Here is a 27313-nt window from a genome sequence, read left to right as displayed (position 1 = left end):
TTTTTCTATTTAAAAGGCACTTAACTGAAGCGGTTCCCCATTGCTGGATTCCACAGGCCAAGACTTCAGGCAAAAATCTTAAAGCTTCAGATGTTAGAAATCTGATAGAAAAACAGTAAGCTGTAAAGGAGAGTTAGATTGAACCAATCTCTCTGGAGAGATTTAAAAAAAGAGCTGATGTTACATACTGGTGACCTTTTATAAGAATATAATTAGTAGTTTTTGACTGCCTATCCCGAGAGTGTAACTCCAGAACATCTCCAAAATGGTTGGATTTAACATATCCCTTAGAAGTTTTTACGATGTTGATGCAAGAAGCAATATCCATGATTTGAGGTGCTGGCAAATCACAGTTTATATTTCTTCAATCTCCGAGATATAAAGTACATTTATTATTTAAGAATGTATAAATTATACCAGCTTGAGATTTGTTTGCTTACAGGTAGCTGCAGAGCGAGAAGCCCGAAAGAACCCAAACCTCTCTGCGCACAGAGAAAGAGAAACAAAAAAAAATCATGCAGACAATAGAAGCAAGCAACAATAATAGCATCCCGAACCAAATTGAGTCCTTAGACCCAGATCCCCAGAGCCTCGCTGCAAGTTTTGCTGTTGACTTCCATTTTTCATGCATAGCTTGTTGTTCTGGTCTCTGTTGTCCCCTGAGACCACAACAAAACCACTTGCTCTGAGATACACCGACAGCCATTCCACACACAGAACAAAAGGTTGCGACCTCTTGGATTTATTCAGTTCATCAACATTTCTACGCATCTGCTGCCTGCCACTGCTGGCACCATAGCTGGGGACCCCTGATTTCACCCACTTCACACTTGATCAACATCAAGATCCCAAACTTATCACTGACATGGCTTCTGCAAGCTTCTGTCCCGATGAAGAGACTCGGCCCAAAATGTCGAATCTTTGTTCCTTTCCATGGATGCTGCCTGACCTGCTGAGTTCCTCCAGAATTTTGTATGTGCTACAGCTTCTGCAAGTTCTTCTATAATTGCTGTAGTGTAAAACAGGCTGCAAGATACAGCATCTAACCAAACAGTTTTTATTGAAGGTGCTCAATGAACGATAATGGTTAATAAAACAATAAGAATAATATATCAGATGTCACACCATTCATGGAATGCATAGTTCTTAAAGGTGTGAGAATGCTCATATGTGCTAATCATTGTTTCTGCTACATGACAGAGATTCTAAGAATATTTTCTAAAGAAAACTCACTTTGCTTTCCATTTGTTTAAATGTAATCAGAGTTCCACCATTTATTTACTTGAAATGAAACTGAGTCTACAATGGAAATGTGCTGAGATTTTTCCAGTATATCTGAACAGACTACTTAATATTTTGGTTGTGTTTCTTTCATGATTATATGCATAATTGCACTTGCACTGATACAGCATTGAAGAAAATGTCCTATTGCATCACTCCTTATGAAAAAATGGGAGAGGGAGGGTGAGGGGGAGGGAGAAGGAGAAGAAGAGGGGGAGGGGGAGGAAGAGGAAGAGAGAGGGGGAGGGAGAAGGAGAGTGAAAGGGGGAGAGAGAGAGGGGGAAGGGAAAGGGGGGAGAGTGACAGAGGAGAGGGAAGGAGAGGGAGAGGGAGAAGAGAGGGAGAAGGAGAAGGGAGGGAAAGGGAGAGGGAAATTCTCTGGGTGTTGCTTCATTAGAATAGCTTTGTTACAGTTGATGTGGAGATAGTGGAAGAGTCTAGGACCCGCGGACACAGCCTCAGAATAGAAGGGCTTCCTTTAGAATGGAGATTAGGAGGAATTTCTTTAGCCAGAGTGATGAATCTGTGGAATTTATTGCCACAGATGGCTGTGGAAGCCACGTCATTGGGCTAAGGCAGAGGTTGATAGGTTTTTGATTAGTCAGGGCATGAAGGGTTACAGGAAGAAGGCAGGACAATGGGACAGAGGGGGAAATGGATCAGCCATGATGAAATGTGGAGCAGACTCGATGAGCCAAATCCCTAATTGTTCTCCCATAATTTATGGTTTTATATGATCAAGTTGATCAAAACGGTGTGAAAATGAGTCAGAATAGTAGGACCCAATTCTCTTTCATGGTGAGAATGAGCCAACACTTTGCATTGACACAATGCTTTTAAATATAGTAAAGTATTCTGAAGTGCTTCTCAGGAGCAATATCAATCAAAACTGGACAGTAAGCCAGGCTTGGCTTTAAATGCTCTTAAAGGAGGAAAAGAGAGACAATTCAGGGAAATTAGAGTTTCAGCAGCTAAAGCTTGACTACCAGTGGACCAATGACATTTACAGATGATTGTATGACATATTAGAGTGGCAGAGGAATCACAGAAGGCGTGCTGATTACAGAGATAGAAAGGGGTGAGTCCATTAATGAATTTAGACACAAGTGCAACAATTTTAAAAACTGAAGCAACACTTAACCAGAGCCTAGAGCAGTCATCATACGCAGAAGTATTTGTTGAACAGAAATAGGTGCATATAGGACACAGATGTCAGTAATTTGGATGAAATTTTCAGTGAGTAGATCAAGACCAGAAGGACAAGAATGGACAAGTCTAGAGGGAACAAAGTTGAGGCAAGGCAAGGGGAGGGTCAGGCAATGCTGTAGAGCTAGAAGTAGGCAGTCATAACAGTGCACACCTACACGGCAGAAGATTATTGCAAGGTTGCAAACAGTTCCTCTCTGGACAAGTCAGGGAAAGGGGTGTAGTCAACAGCTAGAGAACAGAAATTGTCCTAGGCACCAAATAAGATACCTCCGGCCTTCCCTGCACTTGAGTGGGGGAAATTTCTGCTTATTTACTGTTGTATCTTAATTTGGCAATTTAGAGTAGCCAGAAAAGTGGTGATGAGATACTGCTGAATATCTTCATTGTGGCCACATTTCATCCTGATGTTACCAAGTGTCAGTGTGCAGATGGGAAATAGGAAGAGGTGAAAGATTTTTCCTTGGGACACATCAGAGATAACAGATTAAGGACATATATTACTGATATCAGCTTTTTATTTCCTGTTAGTACTAAACTGATTCTCAAATTGCCTCTGAGGTATTTCACTCGCATTCTTCAATTGGTCCTCGCTGTGGAGTTCAGTAACATAATCATCAGATTGGTGTTCCTCAGGATGCATTAACTTCTATAAAAAGCACGTGTGATTGGGGGTCACAGGAGAGCACACCTATTCAGGTTAATTGTACCAAACATCCAGCTTTCGTGCTACAATTTCAAGGTCGTTCTTTGTGAAGACGGGAACACTTGAAGAAGCTGTACTCTGAGTATGTCAGCTCTTTGTTTATGAGTAGTTCTCCATCGGATCGAGATGGTTGCCCAGTTTCAGTGTATTTGTTCTGTTAATACATGTAATGCTGCAGCAGCCAACGGAAGTCCTGTTGTTATTTCAAAAAGATCAACGAACAGCAAAAAAAAACTTTTCGATAGGCAGCTAGGCACCTATGATGTTGTAATTAGTATCCTCTATTTGCAACAAGCACCAAGGGTTAACTGACAATCAGTGGGACATCAGCTGTAATCCTGTGTGCCCTTCTGATTTTTGATGGACAATTAAATCCCAAAGGCCACACAGCTTGGAAATAAAAATGACAGCTGCTGGCAATTCATGTTGTTCATCTGATTCTAACATTTAGATTTATATCACATTAATCCACAGAGTCTGAATTGCTAATGATATTTTCTACTTCAAAAACAACAAATACTTGTATTTTTATTTCAACTCTGGCATAGAGAACACCCATAGGTACTTTATCAAAGCATAAGGAAGAGGGATTCTAAAGCAAAGATGGGGGCATTAGTAGAAATGAACAGGACTGCAAAAAAAAAAATATTTGTAAAACCTGGTTGTCTGAAATACAAAACAGAAAATGGAGACATATGTAGGAGGGAAGGATTAGATTGATCTTAGCGTAGACTAACAGGTTAGCACAACATAATGGGCCAAAGGGTCTGTACTATGCTGTAAGATTCTATGTTAAAATACTGGATGTGGAAAAACAAACAGCATCCATGGAAAGGGAAGCAGTTATCTTTCAGAAAGATTACTTCAATGAATTTTTAATGAGGATTTTAAGTAGAGATAGAGGTAGAAGTGCTTGAAGAAAACTATTTGAATGGGGATCTAGGTGGTTTTAGATTCTTAATGGAAAAGAAGGATGGAAAAGAGCCGACAGGAAATTTTGAGATTGATGTTGAGGGTGGTTTTGCTGGGATAGAAAAATTAATGGAGGAAGTGATGTGTGAGACCATAATACAGGGATGGAAATTTGTAGACACTCAAGAACCTGAGGGCCAATGGATGGAACTCAAGAGGAAGGAGAAAACAACAGGCTAGGGTGATTCACAGTGCGGGAGTTTATGTAGGATGGAGAATGGGAGGCCTGGATGCCAGAGGAGCATTACAATAGTCAACGCTGGAAGTGGATTAGAATTTCAGCAGCATGTAGACCACCAAGGGATGGAAATGGACAATGTTATGGCCTGCTGAGTTCCTCCAGCATTTTGTGTGTGTTGCTTGGATTTCCAGCATATGCAGATTTTCTCTTAAATGTTATGGCACCGCTGTTAGAGCATGGAGTCAGAAACACAGTTTGATGATGAATCAGAATCAGGTTTATTATCACCAGCATGTCTCATGAAATTTGTTAACTTAGCAGGAGCAGTAAAATGCAGTACATAATAATATAAAAAGAAAAAAATAAGTATATCAATTTCAGTAAGTATATATACATATATTGAATAGATTAAAAACAGTGCAAAATCAGAAATAATATGTATTAAAAATAGTGAGATAGTATTCTCTGTCCATTTAGGAATTGTAAGGTACAGGGATAGAAAATGCTTCCGGAATCACTGAGTGTGCGCCTTCAGGCTTCTGCACCTCCTTCCTGATGGTAACAATGAGAACAATGGTAACATTTTATGGGTCATGTGATGGGAGGGGGATGGTGCACTTTGTGAGGAGAAAGGCTGAGGAGAGGAAAGATGTAGATAGAGATAGCAGGGAATCAATTCAGGTGTGCAAGTTGAAATCAAGGCCTCAAGGGGCGAGTTACGGCATTGTTAGGAGGACAAAATCTGGTTGGCTGTTGAGAAGGGGTGTCATTGTAAAGAAAACCGGCTTTACAGTTGGAGTGGAGAGAATTGGGTATTGGGTGAGCTGGGTGAGAGTGATGACTGAGCAAGAGTGACTACAAGGAGTAAGCTTTCAATGTTGTGGACTTACTTGAAATAGGGACACAACACAAGATGCAGAGGCATGCTCAGCTAAGGCTCATTTAACCATATTATAAGGACCTCCTTCTGTATGCTTGGGCTGTATCTTCCTCAGGCACACAGACTTGAAAATCACAGAAAGGGTTGATGAGGCATGCAGTGAATGAGGCTGAATGTTTTCATGCTTGTGTGGCCTTCTACAATGCATTAGTGCATAAACTATGCTGAAGTAAACTAAGACGATGTACATTTCCCAATGAAATTTATTTACCTACTGCATATTAGCACTGTGTCATGCAATACACATTTGTCAGCAATATACCCGTGAGATGGGGATCAAACACAAGCCACCCAAGGTGTTGGAGATGGTTGGTGAAATTTGTCATATCAAAGGATGTGGAGGAGGAGGTTTAGGGGAATCAGGAAGGATAATGCACCACTGTCACAGAGGATGTATTTTGAGCTTTGGCTGGGCTGAGGTCCTTCATGAATGCTTCAGGTTGCGACCCTTCACCAAGTCCTAATGAAAGGTCTCAGCCCGAAACATCGACTCTTTATTCCCCTCCATAGATGCTGCTTAACCTGTTGGATTCCCTTCAATATTTTGTGTGTGTTACTCAGAGATATTCAATTACTTTTTGTGCAATTGAGAGAAAGATGAGACAACTAAAATGCAGAAACTGCAATTATTTACACAGCTTTTTTGTCCAACTTTATCATAGAAAATCAATATGTGCTGCTACTAAATTTCAGCTGCTGAGTAAACCTTTATCTACACTTTAAGTTGATCATTTGTTTTAATGAGATATTTATGTTTCTTCACGAGTGTTCAGTGACCTTTCTCAGATCAGTTATAGTGTACTAAAACACACATAAGCGTTAGTGTGAAATCTTATTACATTGATCGTGTTGAACCTAGAAAGCAATTGTATCATTACTGAAAGTTAGTGGCATGATTTTCAATCTGCCAATTTATTTTTGCTTTTCTATAATATCTCTTAAAATATGGTTTTAAGAGTTAGTAGGTACAATGGTGAAATTATACATTTAGCTGATACAATGCTAACTCAGTCATTTTATGCTATATATGAAGTTAAAGTAGTAGATTTGCTTAGAGAAGTTGGCTTTTAAATTGAACATAAAGTAAAAAGTATTAGGAAAAATGTAAAGTGATTACTATTTATTATCAATTTTCCTTGCTCTTTATCTGGAGGAGAGCTCTGCTGACTGGCATTGTGATATAAATGGAAAAAAAATTGAAACTTAATGCATTAATAATGAAGGCAATCCAAGAATATTTTACAGTTGAATATATTGTATGTGTTCTGCTGTATTTGAGGAAATACACAATTAATTGTACAAATAATTTAGATAAATTAACAAGCTTATTTTTTAAACAACAAGTCACCTTCTCCAACTCTGTATATCTGGGCTTATGAATTTTTAACATGATTCCATGTGGAACCATCAAAATATATTTCAGTGAATTAAATCATTATTAAAAATAATTTTTAGTTATTCATTTATTGAACTAAAAATGTACATAACTTTAACCTGGTAGGTGTTGTCTAACCAATCTTACAGAGTTTTTCGAGGAAGTTACCAGGAAGGTTGATGAAGGCAAAGCTGTAGATGTTGTCAACGGGGACTTTAGCAAGGCACTTGACAAGGTCCCACAATGGAGGTTGGTCAAGAAGATTCTGTTGCTCACCATTCAAGATGGAGTAGTAAGTTGGATTAGACATTAGCTTTGTGGGAGAAGCCAGAGATGGTTGCCTCTCTGACTGGAGGCCTGTGACTAGTGGAATGCTGCAGGGACTGATGCTGGGTTCATCGTTGGTTGTTATCTTTATCAATAACCTGGATAATAATGTGGTTAACTGTCTCAGCAAATTTGCGCATGACACCAAGATTGGGGTCGTAATGGACAGCGAGGAAGACTAACAGAGCTTGCAGTGGAATCTGGACCAGCTGAAAAAGTGGGCCAAAAACTAGCCAATGGAATTTAATGTAGACAAGTGCAAGCTGTCTTACTTCGAGAGGATGAACCAGGGTAGGTGTTACATAGTGAATAGTAGAGCACAAAGGAGTGCAGGGAAACAAAGGGATCAGGGAATACAGGTGCATAATTCATTAAAAGTGGAGTCACAGGTAAATAAGCATATTGGCCTTCATAAATCAAGTATTGAGTACAGGAGATGGGATGTTATGTTGAAGTTGCACAAGATGTTGGTGAGGCCTAATTTAATAGAAACATAGAAAACCTACAGCACAATACAGGCCCTTCAGCCCACAAAGTTGTGCCGAACATGTCCCTACCTTAGAAATTACTAGGCTTACCCATAGCCCTATGTTTTTCTAAGCTCCATGTACCTATCCAAAAGTATCTTAAAAGAACCTGCTGTATCTGCCTCCACCACCGTTGCTGGCATTCCATTCCATGCACTCACCACTCTCTGAGTAAAAAACTTACCCCTGACATCTCCTCTGTACCTGCTCCCCAGCACTTTAAACCTGTGTGCTAGCCATTTCAGCCCTGGGAAAAAGCCTCTGACTATCCACACAATCAATCCTTCATCTCTCCAAGGAGAAAAGGCCGGGTTCACTCAACCTATTCTCATAAGGCATGCTCCCCAATCCAGGCAACATCCTTGAAAATCTCCTCTGCACCCTTTCTACGGCGTCTACATCCCTCCTGTAGTGAGGTGACCAGAACTGAGCACAGTACTCCCAAGTGCGGTCTGACCAGGGTTCTATATAGCTGCAACATTACCGCTTGGCTCCTAAATTCAATTCACGATTAATGAAGGCCAATACACTGTATGCCTTCTTAACCACAGAGTCAACCTGCGCAGCTGTCCTATGGACTCGGACCCCAAGATCCCTCTGATCTTCCACACTGCCAAGAGTCTTACCATTAATACTATATTCTGCCATCATATTTGACCTACCAAAATGAACCACTTCACACTGAACTCCATCTGCCTCTTCTTAGGCCAGTTTTGCATCCTAACAATGTCCCGCTGTAACCTCTGACAGCCCTCCATACTATCCACAACACCTCCAACCTTTGTGTCATTAGCAAACTTACTAACCCATCCCTCCACTTCCTCATCCAGGTCACTTATAAAATTCATGAAGAGTAAGGGTCCCAGAGCAGATCCCTGAGGCACTCCACTGGTCACCAACTTCCATGAAGAATATGACCCGTCTACAACCACTTCTGTGGGCAAGCCAGATCTGAAAACTCAAAGCAATGTCCCCTTGAATCCTTACTTTCTCAATAAGCCTTCGATAGGGTACTTTATCATATGCTTTGCTGAAATCCACATACACTATATCTACTGCTCTTACTTCTTCAGTGTGTTTAGTCACATCCTCAAAAAATTCAATCAGGCTCTTAAGGCACGACCTGCCCTTGACAAAGCCATGCTGACTATTCCTAATCATATTATGCCTCTCCAAATGACTCTCAGGATCTTCTCCATCAATTTACCAACCACTGAAGTAAGACTTGCTGGTCTATAATTTCCAGGGTTCTCCCTTTCTTGAATAAAGGAACAACATCCGCATCCCTCCAAACCTCTGGAACCTCTCCCGTCCCCATTGGTGATTCAAAGATCATTGCCAGAGGCTCAGCAATCTCCTCCCTCAACTCCCATAGTAGCCTGGGGTACATCTCATCTGGTCCCAGCGATTTATCCAACTTGATGCTTTCCAAAAGCTTCAGCACATTCTTTTTCTTCATTTGGAAGATGCTGTGCAGATTTGGTCACCTGCCTACAGTAAAGATGTAAGTAAGGTTGAATAAGCAGAGAGAAAATTTGCAAGGATCTTGCTAGGACTGCAAGACCTGAGTTATGATTGAATAGGTTAGGACTTTATTCCTTGGAATGTAGAAGATGGAGGGGAGATTTGATAGATGTGTACAGATTTATGAGGGGGTAAAGATTGGGTATCTTCTGCAGTGCCTCAAACAGTCTATCATCAAAACAGTATCTGGGTCATGGCTTCCTCTCATTACTACCATCGGGGAGCAGATACAGGAGCTTGAAGGCTCACCCTCAATGTTTTAGGAACAGGTTCTTCTCCCTGCAATCAGATTTCTAAATGATCCATGAACACTATCTTACTATTCCTCTTTACCATTATTTATTTATTTATTTATTTATATTGTAACATATAGTAATTTGTTATGTCTTACACTGTACTGGTGCTAAAACAACAAATTCCCTGACTTATGTCATTGACAATAAACCTAATTCTGATTCTGATTCAAAATTGCCACAAGCATCAACAACAGCTGCAGGCTCTTCCAGATACTATGGCATTAATATCATATATTGAATAGACAGACATTTGTCCAAACCATCTTTGGTACTTTCCCACTGTGTGAGAAAAGAATCCCAAATGTCATTTCACCCACTTCTCACCTCTTTGTCTTTGTTCCCCCTTCAGTTCATGTTTGAATCAAGAATGCGATGGGACCCAAGCTGATGGTCTTCGTGAAACCCAAACTGAACATTGATGAGCAAGTTACTAAGGACTAGGTAGCACTGCCAACAGCACTTTTCATCAAATGATCTCTGTTAGGTAGCAATTGAGACAACCCTAAATACTTCTGTGGTCCTGAACTTGAAAGACCTTGAAATATTACTTTTCTTCATAGAATTGACTCCTAATCAGTCTCCAGGGAAGCATAGTTACTCATGCCAGTCAAGGACAGGATTAACTATTGTTTTCCTCCATAAGCAGTTGTAAAACTTTGCAGATCTTTATAAAGCTAATAAATAAAGGGTAGAATAAATAATTCGGGGGTCAAGATGGCGCCAGCGAACAACAATTTCTCGAACAACATCTTCCAGGGAGCAAATCTCTTCAATGATTTCACTTTTTTTATGCCTTCTTGTTCTTTTTGTTTTGTTTGTGTTACAGAAACTGTTGGAACCCACAACGTTCAGTTTGGAACTTGATCGAATGATCTCGCAACCTGCTGCATCCGGGGAGCTGCCTCGCGGAGAAGATCAGAAACGGACCGAGAATATGAGCTGACTCACGGAAAACACCAGAGGTGGGGTATGGGGTCATGAATGAATCCATCTCGAAGTGGCAAGGAAGATTGAAGCATTGAGGTGAATGTAGAGGGGGGGGGGGTCAGCGATCGCTCCCAATGGAGGGCACCAAGGCAGTGACGGTCAGCAGCCAGGTCGGCGGTCTTTGGACTTGGGTCGTCAGTATTTAAACCCAGCGTGGTGGTTTTTCTTCATGGAAGGACTGAGTTTACGCTGCTAATCTCCTTGTATGGTGACGGAAAGTTGTTTTCGATATTCTGAGACTTAGGTCTGTGATTTATATTGGTCTCCTTCAGTTTTATGGTGTTTTCTTTCTTGTGGCTGATGGCGGATGGGTGATCGGTTAATTTTTTGTGTGTGAGAGGGCGATTGGGGGTTTTGATGCTGCTGCCGCTGTTCTTTGCTGTGAGTGAGGGGTCGGGGATTGTTATTGTGGCTGTTTCTTTACGCGGGGAAGGGGTAAGATTTGGGGCTTGTGGGTTTTGTTTCTTTTTCTTTTTCATGCTGGGGGGGGGTTGATCTTTCACCAACCCCCATGGTTTTCCTGTATTTCGTGGCTAACTGGAGAAGACAGATATCAGAGTTGTATTGTGCATGCATACTTTGACAATAAAAAGAATCTTTGAACCTTTGAAGGCCAATACAGATAAGTAGTTTCAGAATGCTACTGTACCCCCTCCCACCCCTCCTTTGTACTGCACTGCTATTGGTGGTGATCATAGAGTGAGGAATAAGCAAAGCCCACCCGTACAATCCCTTCATGCTGGAAATGGCCCTGCCATATACTCAGTTACGATTCTTGAGTCTATGCCTGTGACGTGCACCTGCTATTTAAAAGGAGACAAAAAATATTAAGTATTAACAATACCTTACACCAAGGCATAGCATCCAGCATGCATTCTTTCCTTCTGCAATTCAAAGAAAGTGCTCATCATAAAAACACTCTGGCTTCCAATTCAAGAAACTAGAGAGCAGAGAGAGATCTGTCTGTCTCATGCATCCATGCTGATGTTGGCTATTCACTGTAATTATCTAACTTAATCTCCCTTTCTTTGAAGATCATCCCTTTAAAATACTTATCCAGTGCCACTTCAAATAAAAATGCAGTCTCCGCCTCAGTACCCTCTTGTGGTGAAATGCTGCAAAAATATTCTTCTTGTTTTGTTCCTGTTTCCTTTTATCCTTCACATTTACAGCATGATTATATGCTGACCTGAAGTACTCCATGTTGCTCTGTCTCTACCCTGCTTTAAATAATAAATGGAAGTGAACTCATACAATGGCACTTGCAGTGCACTATGTAGCTTCTCAGTTAAATTACTGTACATCATAAATCTGAGATATATAAGGCTTCACAATTCATATTGTATTGATGGCTAACATCATGGGTCACATGGATTATGGATTTTGGTGATCTTAATTAAGGATTATCAGATCCATTTTATACCCAGCAAAGAAATCGAGGACACACAACACTAATAAAATGTAATTTGGGATACACAGGCTGGTAGTGGAGTCAAATGCCCCAGTCTACAGAGGCTGATATAAATTCAACTTCATAATAACTATATTTTTTCTGAATCACTTCTACAGATGCATGGTGGAGAGTACATTGACTGGTTGCATCACAGCCTGCTATGGAAACACAAATATCCTTGAACAGAATATCTTAGAAAAGGTCGTGGATGTGGCCCAGTCCTTCAGGGGTAAAGCCTTTCCCACCACTGAGCACATCTACATGGAGCACTGTCACAGGAAGCAGCAACCATCCTCAGGGACGCCCACTGCCCTGGTCATGCTCTCTTCTCACTGCCATCGTCACAAAAAAAGTACAGGAGTCTCAGGACTCACACCAGGTTCAGGAACAGTTATTACCCATCATCCTTCAGATTCTTGAACCAAAGGGAAAACATAACTCAATTTCACTTGCCCCATCACTGAAAGGTTCTCACAACCTATAGACTAACTTTCAAGGATGACTCTACATCCCATGTTCTTGATATTTATCGCTTACTTATTTATTTTTATTATTTCTTTCTTTTTGCATCTGCAGAGTTTGTTGTCTTTTGCACACTGGTTGAACACCCAGTTAGTGCGGTCTTTCATTGATTCTACTGTGGTTATTATTGTATTATGCATTTATTGAGTATGCCCACAAAAATGAATCCAGGATGACATGTACGTACTTTGATAATAAATTTACTTTGAACATTTGTGCTGCATTATTAGCATCTGAGTGTTTATCAGAAAGAAGCTGTCTGGTAACAATGGACAACAAAGATTTAGCTTCCTGAAAACTTTTGTGTGTACCTTATGGATTTTGGGCTGCTGATTATGACAATCACTGTGAAATTTCCCTATCACAAGCCATTTTTTAATATTTCCTATATTTGTCATTTCAAATCATTATTCAAGTCAGAATAACTGATGTCAAGATTAAGGAAGGCTTTATTTATTTATTTTTACTTATTCATTGAGATACAACATGGAATTGGCCCTTCTAGCACTCCAAGTCTTGCTGCCCAGCAATGCCCTGACCTAATCACAGGACAATTTACAACGACCAATTAACCCACCAACTTTTTGGACTGTGGGAGGGTACAGGAACAGCTGGAGGAAATCTATGCCATTACAGGGAGAATGTGCAAACACCTTACAGGCAGCAATGCTTTTGTTAGTCCACAGATCAAACAGGGCATCAACGACAGGCAATTTGAAGAACTTCTAGTGGGATGGAAGAAAATCGCACGGAAGGTACTTAAGAATGTTGTTGAAAATTTTCTTGGCAACTACAGGTGCCAAACCACGTGCAGCTGGTTGACAACATGCCTCAAGCATGCAAAACTATGAAGTGCAAAATGTCACTACAGATTCATTTTCTGCATTCCCGTTTAGACTTCTTCCCTGCAAATCTTGGCACTGTCAGTGACAAGCATGATGAAAGGTTTCACCAGGAGAAACTATCAGAGCAACTGGAATCCATCGATGCTGGCTGATTATTATTGGACACTTAAGCGAGAAGCCTCAGACACCGAGTACAAATGAAAATCATCAACAAAAAGATTTTTGGCTTAGTGGAATTATTTCTATTAAACATATTATATTCAATAAAAGTTAATTTCTTGTTTCTCCAAATTCCTAAGTGATACAAGTAGTCTGAAATTATGTTCCGCTTCAAGCAGTCTATCATAAGCAAAATAAAATTCTGAGGAAGCAACACTTTTGAAAAAATTGTTGGCCAGTGTAATCAGTGATTAGCTTCAAGTACAAAAGGGTACATGGCTTGGAGAAATGTAAAATTATAACCTTTAACATGAAAACATTCTCATCAGAACCTGCCTGTTCTAGATTTCAGCCCACTGTCCGTCTACTTATAAAATTCTGACTACAATACATCAATACAGGTTGAGCACCCATTATCTGAAATTCCAAAATGCATAAACGTCCAGAATCCAAAATGTTTTTGAACGCTGTCATGATGTCACAATTGGAAAATTCCACAAGGTGCCGGGAAGGTTCCGAGGTGGAGCAGTTTTCCGCGCACCAGAGTCAGTTCTGAGAAGTGACTTCACATGTAATAAACAGAAGTTAATGAAAAATAGAAGAACATCACATAAAGTAAAAAAATGAAGATCAGAATTATGTATTGAAAGAGTGGATCAGAATGAACATATGCCATTTAATGGGATGCTGATCATGAAACAAGCAGCAATTTATCATGAGAAACTGAAATGGAATGTAACTGCGAATACTCAGCGGGCTGGTTGCTGAAATTTAAGAAGAGGCATGGCATTAATTTTTTAAAGATTTTTGGTGATAAAGCATCCACTCACCATGAAGCAGCGGAGAAACTCATTGATGAATTTGCCAAGGATGTTGTTGATGAAAATCTAACACACAAAGTGGTTGCATTAGTACACATGTGTGATGAAGAACTGTAAGACAAAACTGCACATAAATTCAGAGTTGGGAATGATGACGATGCCAAACAGCCACTGACTGTCCACCTGGGTGACCAAGGTATTGATAGCTTACCTTTCTGGTGGTTCAATGTACTCATTATTATTTCATGTACAAAATTATTACAAGTAATATATAAAACTACCTTCATGTATAAGTTGTATACATAAAGTAAATGGATTTCATGTTTAGATTTGGGTCCCATGCTCAAGGTATCTCATTATATAGATGCAAATGTTCCAAAATACCGAAAAAATCCAAAATCCAAAACACTTTTGGCCCCAAAGCATTTCGGTGCTCAGCCTGTATTAATAACATATAATGTCAAACTTTGTAAACCTAGCACTTTGAGTTGTGCAGCATTTTTGTCTACTGACAGACACCGCCAAGGCAGAAACATTCACGTTGCTCTCTGTGGGATACGGATCAGTCCAACATTCTGTCCAGGCCCTCTGCAGAGCAGCAACAGCTATACCTCAAATAAATTAATTGTATATGAAACATGTTGGAATGGTTCTGGAAAACAATGCTTCATAACAAAAGTTCCTCTCCACAGCAACAACAGGAAGAAAGTTATATTAAATTACCAAACTGACATGAACAAAAATGAGGATTCAACCTACACAATGTCTTCCACTTAGGACAGCCTACACAGTACGTGGATCACAGAATCATGTTCTTAAATGATGCTTTGATTCTTGGATCCGCTGCTTGTTGTTTACTGTCACTGTGAGAGTTTTCCAGATCTTGGGTCTAAGAATCTACATTTACTATTTTGATGCCTTGAGAAACAATAGATCAGAAAGGAGAAGTACATGGAACATCAAAACAGATCAGTAGCAAAGTATAAAAAAGTGATTCAATAATACTGAGGTTATTTGAATAGACAACTTTTAACAATGAAATGCGCACATTACCATTTGAAATAATCAAAATAACAGCACTTAAATTGTGGCATTTGGTGACACTACCATATTTGTGAAAGGTTGAAGCAAGTAATTTCTCCAAAGACATTTAGAGGTAGATGATTACTGCATCATATTCCACCATGTTTAAATATTGTTAGATATTTGCAAATTAGATTTAGGAATCTGAACATTACCACACCTTCTTCCAAGATCTAAAGATATCATAAAGTACATGATGTTGTATTAGCTGAACGATATTTAATATGTTCAGATGAAACTATCTGATCTGATAATTTAATGACTGTTAATCTTTTTTTGAATTTATTGTTATGTATTTAACAATTCAGTAATATTTGATTAATATTGTAAATATAAGGTTTGATGAAGCATTCTTGTTCATTTAAATAATTCATTATGTAACCCTATATGTAAAATACATTATAAGTGCATGCCTTGATTAAAGTAAAAATTGAAGTACATATGTTGATCTCCTGGCTCCTCGTTTTCATTTCAATTAGTTTTTATGTTTTGGAGTTACAAAACATAACAGTGATGATGAGGTATTTTTAAAATGAACCCAATATGTCTACTTACCCTTTGAAGCACAGTGAGATATTTGAGTAAAAAAAATGCAGCAGAGAGAAAAAAAAGTGCAGAATGTGCTTTTTTTTTAGAAAAGATGTTTGACTTTAAAAAAAAGGCAGAAAGCGGACAGATTCACCTGTTCATAAACAGTGACACCAGGTGATAATAATCATAAAAAACAGCAGAAATGACTGGCTACATTGGAAAGATAGACATGTTTGATTGCACAAGAGATAACTGGATATTGTAATTTGAGTGAATCGAACAGTATTTTAAAGTGAATGGACAGCCAGTGAGAAGCAAGTGCCCATTTTGCAGAGCACATTGGATTTAAAGGCATACAGTTTGCTTAAAGGTTTAACTGCTCCAACCAAACCAGCTGAAATTAGCTTTGCCTATATCATGACAGTAATGCAGGAATATTTAGAACCAAAGCCATTGCTTATTACAAAATACTTTAGGTTTCATAAGTGGAATCAAAAGTAAGGGGAGTCCATTTCAAAGTTGTTGGCTGAATTGAAGCTGTTGCCTGAGCATTGTCAATTCAGTGATGGGATTAATGATGCATTGAGAGATTGTTTAGTTTATGGAATCTTCCAAGAAAGCATTTAAAAATGGCTCTTAACTGAAGCACAACTTATATTTAAGAGACCAGTTGAAATACCTGTATCAATGGAAACAGCAGACAGAGCCGTAAATGAGTTGAGTCAGGAATGAAATTGCAATGTTTAAATGGAAATCTGCCTGGCCAAACAATTTGTACTACTGTTGTGGCAGGGCTCACATACACCAGATGAATGCAGATTCAAAGGCAAAATCTGTAGAAAATGCGACAAATTAGGACAAAGAGCATGCTGGGCAGACAAAAATTAATGGACTACACATGGAAGAGAAAAAAGCTAAAAGTCCAAGTCACAGTTTCAAAAGAGCTCCTTGCTGCACACTGTTGATGAAAAATCTGATAGTGATAAGGGTGACACAGGACTGCGTAGTCTTGAAATTTATAATGTGAAAACAAACAACAGACAAGCAGTATGGTTTACACCAGAAGTGAAATGCAAATTAATTAAAATGGAATTGGACATTGGCTTGGCTGTTTCAGTTGTTCCACAAAAAGTATTGAATGGCATTTCAAAGATACTGAAGATATCCAACTAAGATATCCAACTAAGAAATTGTACTGGCAAAAAGATAACTCCTGTGAGAATGACGTTTGTAACAGTGAAATACAATAACCAACCCGACACATTGGGCTTGTATTTGGTAAAAACAGGAGGGCCAGCATTATGGGGCTGTGAGTGGCTGAGCCAACTATAACTTGTCTCTCAGTTCCTCTCTCTCATTGGAAGATCTGTACAGGTATCTCTTAGTCTTTCTTTCTCAGGGAGAGATCTGTACCCTGTCTGGTGTATCTCAGTCCCTCTCTCTCAGCGGGAGAACTGTCATATCTTCTACAATAGAGTCAACAGAAAGCAAATTAACGAAGTTAACTGGATGATGGTACAACTGTTTACGTGCTGTACACCATGAACCATCGCTCAACCAAAGACAAGTAGGTATTGGTGCCAACCTTTGTGCCTCTGATTAGAGAGCATATTGGACCAAAGAAAAACCTCCTGCTTAGCAGAACTGTGAAATTGACAAAAGCAGTGGTCTGACTACAACAGTTTTTGTAGGCAGCCTACCTGAGGAAGCCTCTGATATGTTAATCAGGCAATGACTTGCAAAATGTGACTACGTTTTAAGCTGCAAGAGAATTTGATAAGCTTCAGGAAAGTTGCAAGCATGTAACTTGTGTGAGTATAAGGAACCAGAGTCTACTCTGCGTGCATTAAGGCTATTGCATGAACATCAAATGGGAAATGAAAAGCTGAATGTAAAAGTAGATGCAGATACCAAAGCTCAGCTGGATGAACGGAAGGCCAAAAAGAGTCAATGGAGATAGAAAAACAGAGGGTTTGTCAGATGATGTTGTGCGTGAGGAAACCAAGAGGAGCGATCAGATGGTAAAGGGAGCAATAGAAGGATTTATAAGAGAATAATCCACTGTACTGAATATGCCTTCTCAAGGTCAAGATGCATAAACTAGAAGAAGAAAAGGAAAGAGAAGAAAGGTGCCCAGAGCTTTCAGAACCACTTCCCACAATCCCTGAGTCAACTCCTACATCCACAATGGACCTGAGGTTTTTGCACAGTCACAAGTCTCACCTGCAAAGCAGAGTGACCTCCTTGTCAGGAAAGACGTTATTCCATTAGAGTAAGAAATCCTCCATTGTAGTTGTATCTTTAGGTCTGAATGGGACAATTTAAATTTACTATGCTGTGGATGTGTATAGTAGTTGTATTATATAGTATACTGTGTATATAGTTGAGATTCTTTCTATATTGAGTTGGAATTTATAGCTAATCAGAGAGAGGTGTGTATATAATATTTCAGTAATATTGTAAATATATTCTTTGATTAAGCATTCTTGTTTGTTGAAATAATTCATTATGGGTTATGTGTAAGAATATGTGAATTGCATACGTCATCACGCTATCACATGATATGTACACACCTCGCTTAAAGTGAAAATAAAGTACACACGTTGATCTCCCGGGCTCATTGTTTCCTTTTTAATTAGTTTTTATGTTTTGGAGTTACAAAATGTTACACTAATCTTCAAAATAAAAGATGTAACAGCTGTTAAAATCATAAATAGGTTAATTGTATATGAATGAACCAAGAATTTCTGCACTGAATAGTGTAATTTTAAGCCGGCTGCATGGAACAATTCAACAGATATTCATAAGATATCAATATAAAGCAATGTCAGAAGTTACTAGTCTTATTACTGGAATCCATTACAGGTCACTAGGAATGAATGAGACACAACGAGGAGAAAATAAATAAATTGGAAACAGGAATAGTGGCAATATTCTGAGAAATAGCACTGACTCCAAATAGTCTCCCTCAACAGCATGAAAGTACAAAAGGAAGACTTTATTTTTTCATTAGCCGGCTATAGATAAAGGGACATGTCCAAAAGTAATTTTCCAAAGGAAGGTCAATCTAGTCAGGCAGAATCAGAGATAAATTGCCATTCCGATTCAAGATCCTGATGTAGAACAGCTCTAGCAAATTGAGTAATTCGCTGTCTGTGGGGAGGCTGGACATTCTCTTTGTGACTGCTTGGGTTTCCTCAAAGTGTTCCAATTTCTTCCCACATGTGGAAGGAATACAGCTTGATGGCTTAATTGGCCACTGAACTGGTGTGTGTGTATGAGTGTGTGTGTGTGTGTGTGGGGGGGGGGTGTGTGGTAAACTATGTATACCTGTCTGGACATGCCCCTCTGCTGACTGCTCCTGTGGCTCCTCTCACAGACCCCTGTATAAAGGCGATTGGAGGCACTGCTCCCCCCTCAGTCTCTGAGATGCTGTGCTCCGTTTTGCTGCTAATAAAAGCCTATCGTTTGTCCCCCATCTCCAAGAGTTATTGATGGTGCATGGGGGGGGGGAGGGGAATGTGGAAAGCATAACGTAGGATTAGTTTGAGTCTGTGCTTGGTGGTTAACTCCGTCTCATTTTGGTTAAAGGGCCTGTTTTGATGCAGTGATACCTGGTTTTACTTCCGATTTCAAACTCACACAGGATTCAAGTTTTGGCAAGTGAAATTGTTTGAAATTAACACCTCCCTAAAACTATCAATGGAATGCACCATTGAATCATGCAAACAAGTGAGGTCTCGTGATTTATTATTGGATTTGTTGCTCTTACTCTTCTCTTGGGAATGAAAGTGCTTGAGTAATTGGATTTGCCTTCTTCAAGAAGAAGTGGTGGTTTGGGGAGGGTAGGTTGCGTGTTCCCGCCCAGTTCAATACCTAAACGTCACAGGTGGCAATAGAACAGGGAGGGGGAGGGGATGGATGATGGTGGAGGACCAAATGGATGAGTCTTTGACCAAACATCCTTTTTTTGGACAACGGGCCCTCAACAGTGAACACCTACACTCTTTGAAGGATAAAAGAGGGAAGCTGAAGGTTAGCATTTTGAGTCTTATGCATCTGAAATAATTACTTTTTATGTTGATTTTGCGAAGCAACATACACAAAATGCTGGAAGGACTCAGCAGGTCAGGCAGCACCAATGGAAATGAATAAAAAGTCGTGGTTACGGGCCGAGACTGAGTTTGCAGCCTAAGTAAGAGATTGTCCTTTGTATTCCCGCCTGGCCGGGTACGCATATATTATGTGCAGAATCCCTGAGTGCAGCGTCGAGCTTAGTTGTCCAGCTCTTGGCTGACCACATCTTCAAACCAGTGACCCTCACGCTTCTTTCGATCCCGCATCAGGTTGGATTACGTGTAGATTGCTCCTGCTCTTCCGGGTCAGGAATACAGGGAAAACCTAAGGATCTGCCCCCACCTCTCCTCCCAAAACACAGACGGAGCGGCGGAGCTCGAGGCGCATCCGTCGGACAAGTCCAGTCAGCGGAGTAAGGCAAACGCAAGCACACCCCACACGCCACCACACACCCAACAGGCGGCTTGTTTGTTTGCAGCTGCCTGCACCATGAAACAGTTCGGCGGCGGCAGCGGCAGTGGCAGCAGCTAAGAGATGGAAGATAAAAAGCCGGCTGGCATCAGGCACATCTCTAGTCCTGGGCGGTCAGGAGATGCAGCCAGAGCCGGGGGAGGCGGCGGCGGCACGGTCCATGTGTCCCAGTGCGACCTGAGTGTGATCAAGGGGGAGCACGGCCAGTCCGACCCGCAGGAGATCATCCGGCGAGCGCTGGACTTCAAGAGCCAGGGCAACCAGTGCTACAAGGAGAAGAAATTCCGCGAAGCCATCGGCAAGTATCACCGCGCACTGCTGGAGATGAAGGGCTTCCTGTCAGTGGGCGAATCCGAGTCCTCGTCCTCTGCGGTCCAGGTTCACCCTACCCCGAGCAGAACGTCCGCGAAACTGACCGAGGAGGAGAAGAAGGTGGTGGAGAGCAGCGAGATCGAGTGCTACAACAGCTTGGCAGGTGAGTCGCCGTCAGCCGGTACGCGATCTGTTCGTGACCCCAATTGTTGCCGTCTGTTTTGATAAGAGAGAGTTCGTGTTTTTTTACTTTCGAAAGAAAAGAAGGGGTTAACACCATTCGCTGCCTCTTAGCAGAATGTTTTGGCTGTCTCAAGCTAGAAGCAGCGAACATGGAAATCACAATCGAAGACAGTTAAGCGAACGCACATTTTTGTTGGTACCTCGCTCCACCTGTTCCTTTACCCTTTGATCATCCATACTGTCTTGGGTGTTAACATTTGCAAATGGGATTTGCTGAGATCTCATATTATGGAAATAGTGACATCACAGAGTAGATTAGTGCAAGGTTTAGAGATACAGACCATTATGAATGATCCACCAGGATGTTATTCAGTGAAATATTCCTCACCACATGAACGTCCTTACCAAATACTGATAAATGCATCAATGTCAGTGGAAACAGCAATTTCTCTGTCAAGAGCAAGCACATTATGAGAAATTTATGAATCAAGCTCAAGTTTGAGTCTGGACTGCTTGGCTCAGTATTTAGGTTCCATCATTTCATCATAAATGTTTTTGAAGGGTGCCAGTTGACTTGTGGTACCAGCATCAACTAGTGATATTGAGCCTAAAACAATCTACGACACCCAGAGTTTAAGCAGGACAAGCATAAGGCAACTGCTGTCAAGATCTCTCTGCTTTTAAGCACAGGGCTTAAAGCCTTTGCCCACCCATAATGTTTTTGCATATCTTTTGGGTAACAGAAAGATCTGCTGCAGTATTAGTATGATATTATGAGGCCTACATTATGAGCCATTGGTATTCACTAAACACAATCTGTATTTTCAATGTTATGAATATTTCAGAAGGATATGTTAATGAAAGACCAAAAGAAAGTGGGAAACTCCGAAAGATATATTAGATCAAAAAGCTGGTAGCTTTTAGCATTTAATGTGTTTATGAATCAAGATCAACATCTAAAATAAGCAGTTAATGGTTGCATATAAATTCAAATAATGTCAAGCAGAGATCATGAATTAATCGGTGTCATAGTTTGAATGCAAAATTAGCACGGTGCAGAGAAGCTTCAGCCTGATCACACGAAGCTCTGAAATATAATTGGAAAAATTGTCTCAATTTTCTGTAATGATAGTAGTAATTATACATGAGACCGTTAGGAGTGTGAAAGGTAGTTGTGAGGTAGCCAGCCACTCATTCATCCATCAAAGAAATGGTTGACCTATAAATTAGGCACCGCATGAAGGTTTCAAGCCAGCTTGTGCACATCAGAGAATTTCTTCTTCTAGCTGCCGCAGTTTTGTACTAAAAGCTGTTTTAAGTACATATTTCATGTAAGGCTTGGGGCAATCTCCGCTATAGTGCAATTTGAAGAAAAAGCCTTATTGATCTCCAACATTATGCAAAATGTGTGGCCACTTTACCTTGTTTTGCTGGAAAGCAATGAAGCAAGGTAAAGAAATTTTCCAAGTCTGGAAATGGAGGTGTGCATGATGGTCTGTTTAGTAAAACGGTAATGGCATCAGCTGATGCCTATCTGCTACAACATGCAAAAGGTGAAGTGTCATGAAATTGTTAAGAAGGCCTTGTAATCGCAGTCGGTTCCGAAAGACGTCATGAGAAGTTGGAGAATTCCAAGATCAGTCTGCTTTTCTATATGCAGTAAAGCACCATAAATGAAAGTATAATAGTTAATAATAGAATATTATTGGAACTAATTTAACATTATAATGCTGTATCTTAGTGTGCACTGCATGTATATCTATTATAGTAAAGTGCATGTTGTGTTATTTAGCTGACTCATGTTCTTTCTGTGCAGAAGAGCTCAGAATAGAGACAAGGTAGCTAATGCAGATATTGGAGGTCATTTTAAAAGACTCCAGACTGTTCTAAATTTAGAACAGCCCAGCCTTGTGAGGTCAAGGGACTACAGATTGAAAGGTGTATCTCAAATGGCAGAACTAACATTAGTTTTTTTGTGGTCTTTTGATTGGAAAGATTGTGAGGCCAACTTCAGGTGGAGGTTTGGATCTGCTGAAGGCTAGTGTGGTTTCTCCATCTGCACCATGTCATGACTTTGATATTTATTTGCATTTGTAACTCTGGTTTATTTTTCCGAGACGATGTTGATGATATTGTTGGGGCAAATAGTCATCAGGGATTTTGTTCTGACCTCTCTTGGAAGTGCAGTGTGTAGTGATTGAGTAATCATAAGAGATTTGAAGCTTTTGTGATCCAGCAGACTTTATGTGCCATTGAAAGGTGAACAGTGCTTTACAATTAACAATTGGTAAATTGATTTATTATTGTCATATATACAGTGAAAACATTGTTTTGCATGCCATCCATACAGATTATTTAATCACATCAGTACAAGGGAATAGTACAGAGTATTACAATGGCAGAATGCCGGAGTACCTTTGCTCCCTCCGCAAAAAGCAGAACTTCCCAGCGGCCAATCATTTTAATTCCAGTCTCCAATCCCATGCTGCCACGGTGAGGCCACTCTCAGCTTGGAGGAGCAGTACTTCATATTCTGCCTGGGTAGCCTCCAACCTGATGATATGAACATCATTTTCACCAACTTTTAGTAATTTTAGCCCCTCCCCTTCTCTCCTTCAGTTCCCTACTCTGATTCCCCCCCACCACCTCTTCTGACTGCCTATCACCTCCGCTGGTGCCCCTTCTCCTTTTCTTTCTCCAAGCCCACTCTTCTCTCCCTATCAGATTCCTTCTTCTCCAGCACTCCACCTGTCACCTCCTTACTTCTCACTTAATCCCTCCTTCCTCCACCCACCTGGCTTCACCTGTCACCTTCTAGCTTGTGCCCCACCTTTGTTTTCGGGATTCTTTCCCTCTTCCTTTCTAGTCCTGATGAAGGGTCTCAGCCCAAAATACTGACTGTTTATTCCTCTCCATAGATACTGCCTGACCTTCTGAATTCCTCCAGCATTTTGTGTGTGCTGCTTAGAATACAGAATAAAGTGTTACAGTTACAGAATACATTCAAGGGAGTCCTTAAATGCAAGGCCTTAATGAGGTGGATTGTGAGATCAAGGGTCCATTTTACCATACTAGGGTGCCATTCAATAGTCTTATATTTGTAAGTAAACTAAAATTTAATCACAGAAATTAAGCTTTTTGGAAAATGGAAGAACTGAATTGCTTTATAACACATTAACATTTCTTTGATATTGATTTCCCCTTGTAAGAAATTCTCACCTTTTAAAATAACTGGCTTCCATTTCATTTGCTCGTCATTACATTTTCTTTCAATGTAACTTGATTTCTATTTACCCTGATTCTCAGTTCATTTCCCTGCCAGCACTCTGTAAACTCGCCTCATGATTTTCATTGTGGCTTAATTTCAGTCGCAGTTCACTCTGAATATTTATTGCCCAGCATCGTGGTAGAGCAGTCAGAGATAATGTGATATGTTTAGCATGAGAGCATCCGCAGAAATAAAAACTGGCTGTGTTGGTGACTGAATAATAGCGCAGTTCATTTGCCAAATATCCATATAGAAGTGTTGTGGTTTGAAATCTCTTTAAGAGTCCAATAGATTGCACGTGCCTGTGGTGTTGGGTCAGAGTGGAAATAGGATTTGGTGAAGTTAGAAAAAAAACATCATGCATTAGAGGACTTTCTAGTGCCCTAGCAAAGTTACTATGTGGTCAGCAAGATTTCACTAGATGGGGCTCTTGTGCCAGAGAGTTCTTTCCATAAAATGCTGTAGACATCTGGCGGCCTGATGTCTCCATAGACATTAGCAGAGTGAAAGAGGTTGCTGGTTTTTGTACCCTGAGGGTTGGTTTATCAGTACACCATTGCTATTAGGAGCTCTTGCTATTGCTCTGTTATTTTCTCACTGCAAGGCCCACCTCATGATCTCTCAAAGTGGCAATACAGTTTAAAGCATAAGTGGTTACAAATATTGAAACAACATTGATAGCTGGCTTTTTCATGCTATCTTTGCCATGGGAAGATCTCCCAAAGCCCTTCCCAGGAGAATTTTCAAACAAAATTTGACACTGAACTATATAGAGCAATCTTAGGACAGGTAGCAAAATACTTAGCCAAAGTAATATGTACTGTAGTTTTAGCATAGAGGTACCTTAGAGGAGAATCAGAAAGAGATTTCAAAATGCAGACACATGAGCTTAGGGCCTTGACACCTTAAGTGCCAGTGGAGGAATAGTTTAAATTTGAGTTTGTGCACGCAACCAGAACTGGTGCAGCATGATTATGTGGGGTGTCAGAGGAGGCAGCTGAGGTGGGGATGGGCAAGGATTTGAAAATGAGTGTGAATGTTCATGCCCATCATGGGCACTAGCCTCCGTAGTGTCCAGGACATCTTCAAGGCATGATGCCTCAAAAAGTCAGTGTCCATCATTAAAGAAACCCATCACCCAGGTCATGTCTTGTTCTCTTTGCTACCATCAGGAAGGAGGTGTGGAAGCCTGAAAGCACACTCAATGATACAGGAACTGTCTCTTCCCCTTTGCTGTCTGATTTCTGAATGGACATTGAACCTATGAACGCTACCTCGCTATTTTTATATTTCTATTTTTGCACTGTAATTCACATCTTCTTTTGCTTTTTCCTTATTATTATGTATTGCATTGCGCAGCTGCCACAAAGACAATAAATTCCACATTGTATGCTGGTGATATTAAACCAGCAAATTCTGATTCTGATCCTGATATTTGAACGTTTTGGATTGGGATCCTGATATCTGTCACAGAGCTCAAGTTCACGGTTATTGTCATCAGTATACACGTCCAGGTTATAAACACCACGAAAGCTAGTTTTACTGCAGCAGCAAAGTACATTACAAACATAACAGACATACATTTCACAAACTTAAATTAACAAATTATAGATAACTTGTATGACACAATAAAGAAAAAGTAACTATATATATATATATAAATAAAATGTTATGTTAACAAGTGCTCAGGGTGCTATGTCAGGAAAGAATGAATCAAGACATTGGAATCAGTGGACTGAATTTTTCTTCTTGGAGGGAAAGGATAAAGGTCCAGAAAGCCAGATAGGAAGGTGGGCAGTTAACCCAGGAAGGGCCACCCTACGCAGGAAGATCGACAAGTCATACCCTTTCAACATTTATAAATGCTATGTTCTAATGTAATGTGAAGGACATTCACCCTAATCCTAATGCCTTCATCTTAGAAATAAATTTTTTGCTGTGTTTTATTAAGACAGATTGTTTCAGTTGCTGGGTGTATGCAATAAGAAACAACGAAATAGGTTTCCTTTCTTGTTGGTACACTCATGTTTCCATGGTGATTGGCTATCAGTCAAAGTTGTGACAAAATTACTATTTTATAGGTTCTTATCATTATAGATTTGGAGGTTTCCGATTAATTCTGGGCAGTGGAAGATTCAAGTTTTCAAGCTGTCACATTCAAGTAACAGTATGTGAGATTCTGAGCCTCATTGCTTTAATACCCGACTAGAGTAATGAAGTACTGAAGCTTTACTATATGTCATAGCTATCATCTTTGAAATATTGGGCAACCAGTTAGAAAATGCCTTGACAAGATGCTGTAATATATTATGTTTTTAGGTCCTTAATGAAAGCTTTACCTTCAATTTAGTTGAAACTCCAGTCACATGTATTTAGACAATTACCAATGCATTGCAGTTTTGATCAAAGGAACCGGCAGCATCAAAGAGCTGAGCAGACAGAATACAGGTTGAGTACCCCTTCTCCTAAATGCTTTGGGCCAGATGTGTTTTGGATTTCGGATTGTTTCAGATTTTGGAATACGTAAGTCCAAGTTGAAGTTTAAATGTCATTCAACCATATATGAATACCCATGAATACAGCCAAACAAAATGGCGTTGCTCTGGGGCCAAGGTGCAAAACACAATGCCGCCAGTCATACACAGCACAAAGTGTTTGTGCGGTACTTTAATTTCTTAATGTCCAGATGGGTCTTGCAATCATAAAAACATGTTTAAAAAGGACAATAACACCTTTGGTTGGCCCTGTAGAAGCTGCTGCGGTCAAATGCACCGCCGTCTTAACGGAAGTTAATGAAATCTAATGAGATAGCTTGTGATCGCCATCATTCCCAACTCTGAATTTAAGTACTACTAACAAGCAGTCTTTGTTTTACACTTGTTTATCATGTATGTACTGATGCAGCCATACAGTGTGTTAGATTTTCATCAGCGATGATCTTGGGAAGCTCATCAATGAATTCCTCTGCTGTTTCATGATCAGCGGATGCTTTATCACCACATCTCTTTAACAATTTAATACTGTACCCTTTCCTATATTTCTGCAACCAGCCTGCTTGATCTTCATGATTACCTTCAATTTTCAACTTGTCATGATACGCCTTTGCTTGTTTCATGATCAGCATACCGTTAAGTTGCATATGTTCACTCTAGTGCTGATGAATTCACTCTTTCAATACACGATCAAGATCTTCTTTTTTCACTTTATGCAGTGTTTTTCTATTTTTTATTCACTTCTGTTCATTGCATTTGTGAGGTCACTTCTCT

At 40.1% G+C, this 27313-nt stretch overlaps 1 protein-coding gene and 1 long non-coding RNA gene across 5 annotated transcripts in view; both read left to right on the top strand.

Moving 5' to 3' along the window:
* Nucleotides 1–15645, top strand: part of LOC132383527 (uncharacterized) — a 50649-nt gene extending 35004 nt beyond the window's left edge. For 2 of the 3 annotated variants that reach the window (XR_009508706.1, XR_009508705.1), the window contains exons 2-3: nucleotides 10162–10297; nucleotides 11892–15645. This is a non-coding gene — a long non-coding RNA (uncharacterized LOC132383527). Of the gene's footprint in view, nucleotides 1–7287; nucleotides 10298–11891 lie in introns of those variants that run through there. The other variant, XR_009508703.1, reaches the window with a different exon arrangement.
* Nucleotides 15646–20016: 4371 nt separating this feature from the next.
* LOC132383516 (tetratricopeptide repeat protein 9A) overlaps nucleotides 20017–27313 on the top strand; it is a 159751-nt gene continuing 152454 nt past the window's right edge. For both annotated transcript variants that reach the window (XR_009508697.1, XM_059954596.1), the window contains exon 1: nucleotides 20017–20759. Coding sequence is in view for 1 of the 2 variants with exons in the window: in XM_059954596.1 (XP_059810579.1) it covers nucleotides 20348–20759 (412 nt within the window). In the remaining variant the exon portion in view is untranslated. The remainder of the gene's footprint in view (nucleotides 20760–27313) is intronic.

Source organism: Hypanus sabinus, chromosome 2, assembly GCF_030144855.1.
Source record: "Hypanus sabinus isolate sHypSab1 chromosome 2, sHypSab1.hap1, whole genome shotgun sequence".
NCBI lineage: Eukaryota > Metazoa > Chordata > Chondrichthyes > Myliobatiformes > Dasyatidae > Hypanus > Hypanus sabinus.
The sequence above is the reverse complement of the archived record's forward strand: the minus strand, read 5'-3'. Positions and strand labels throughout refer to the sequence as shown.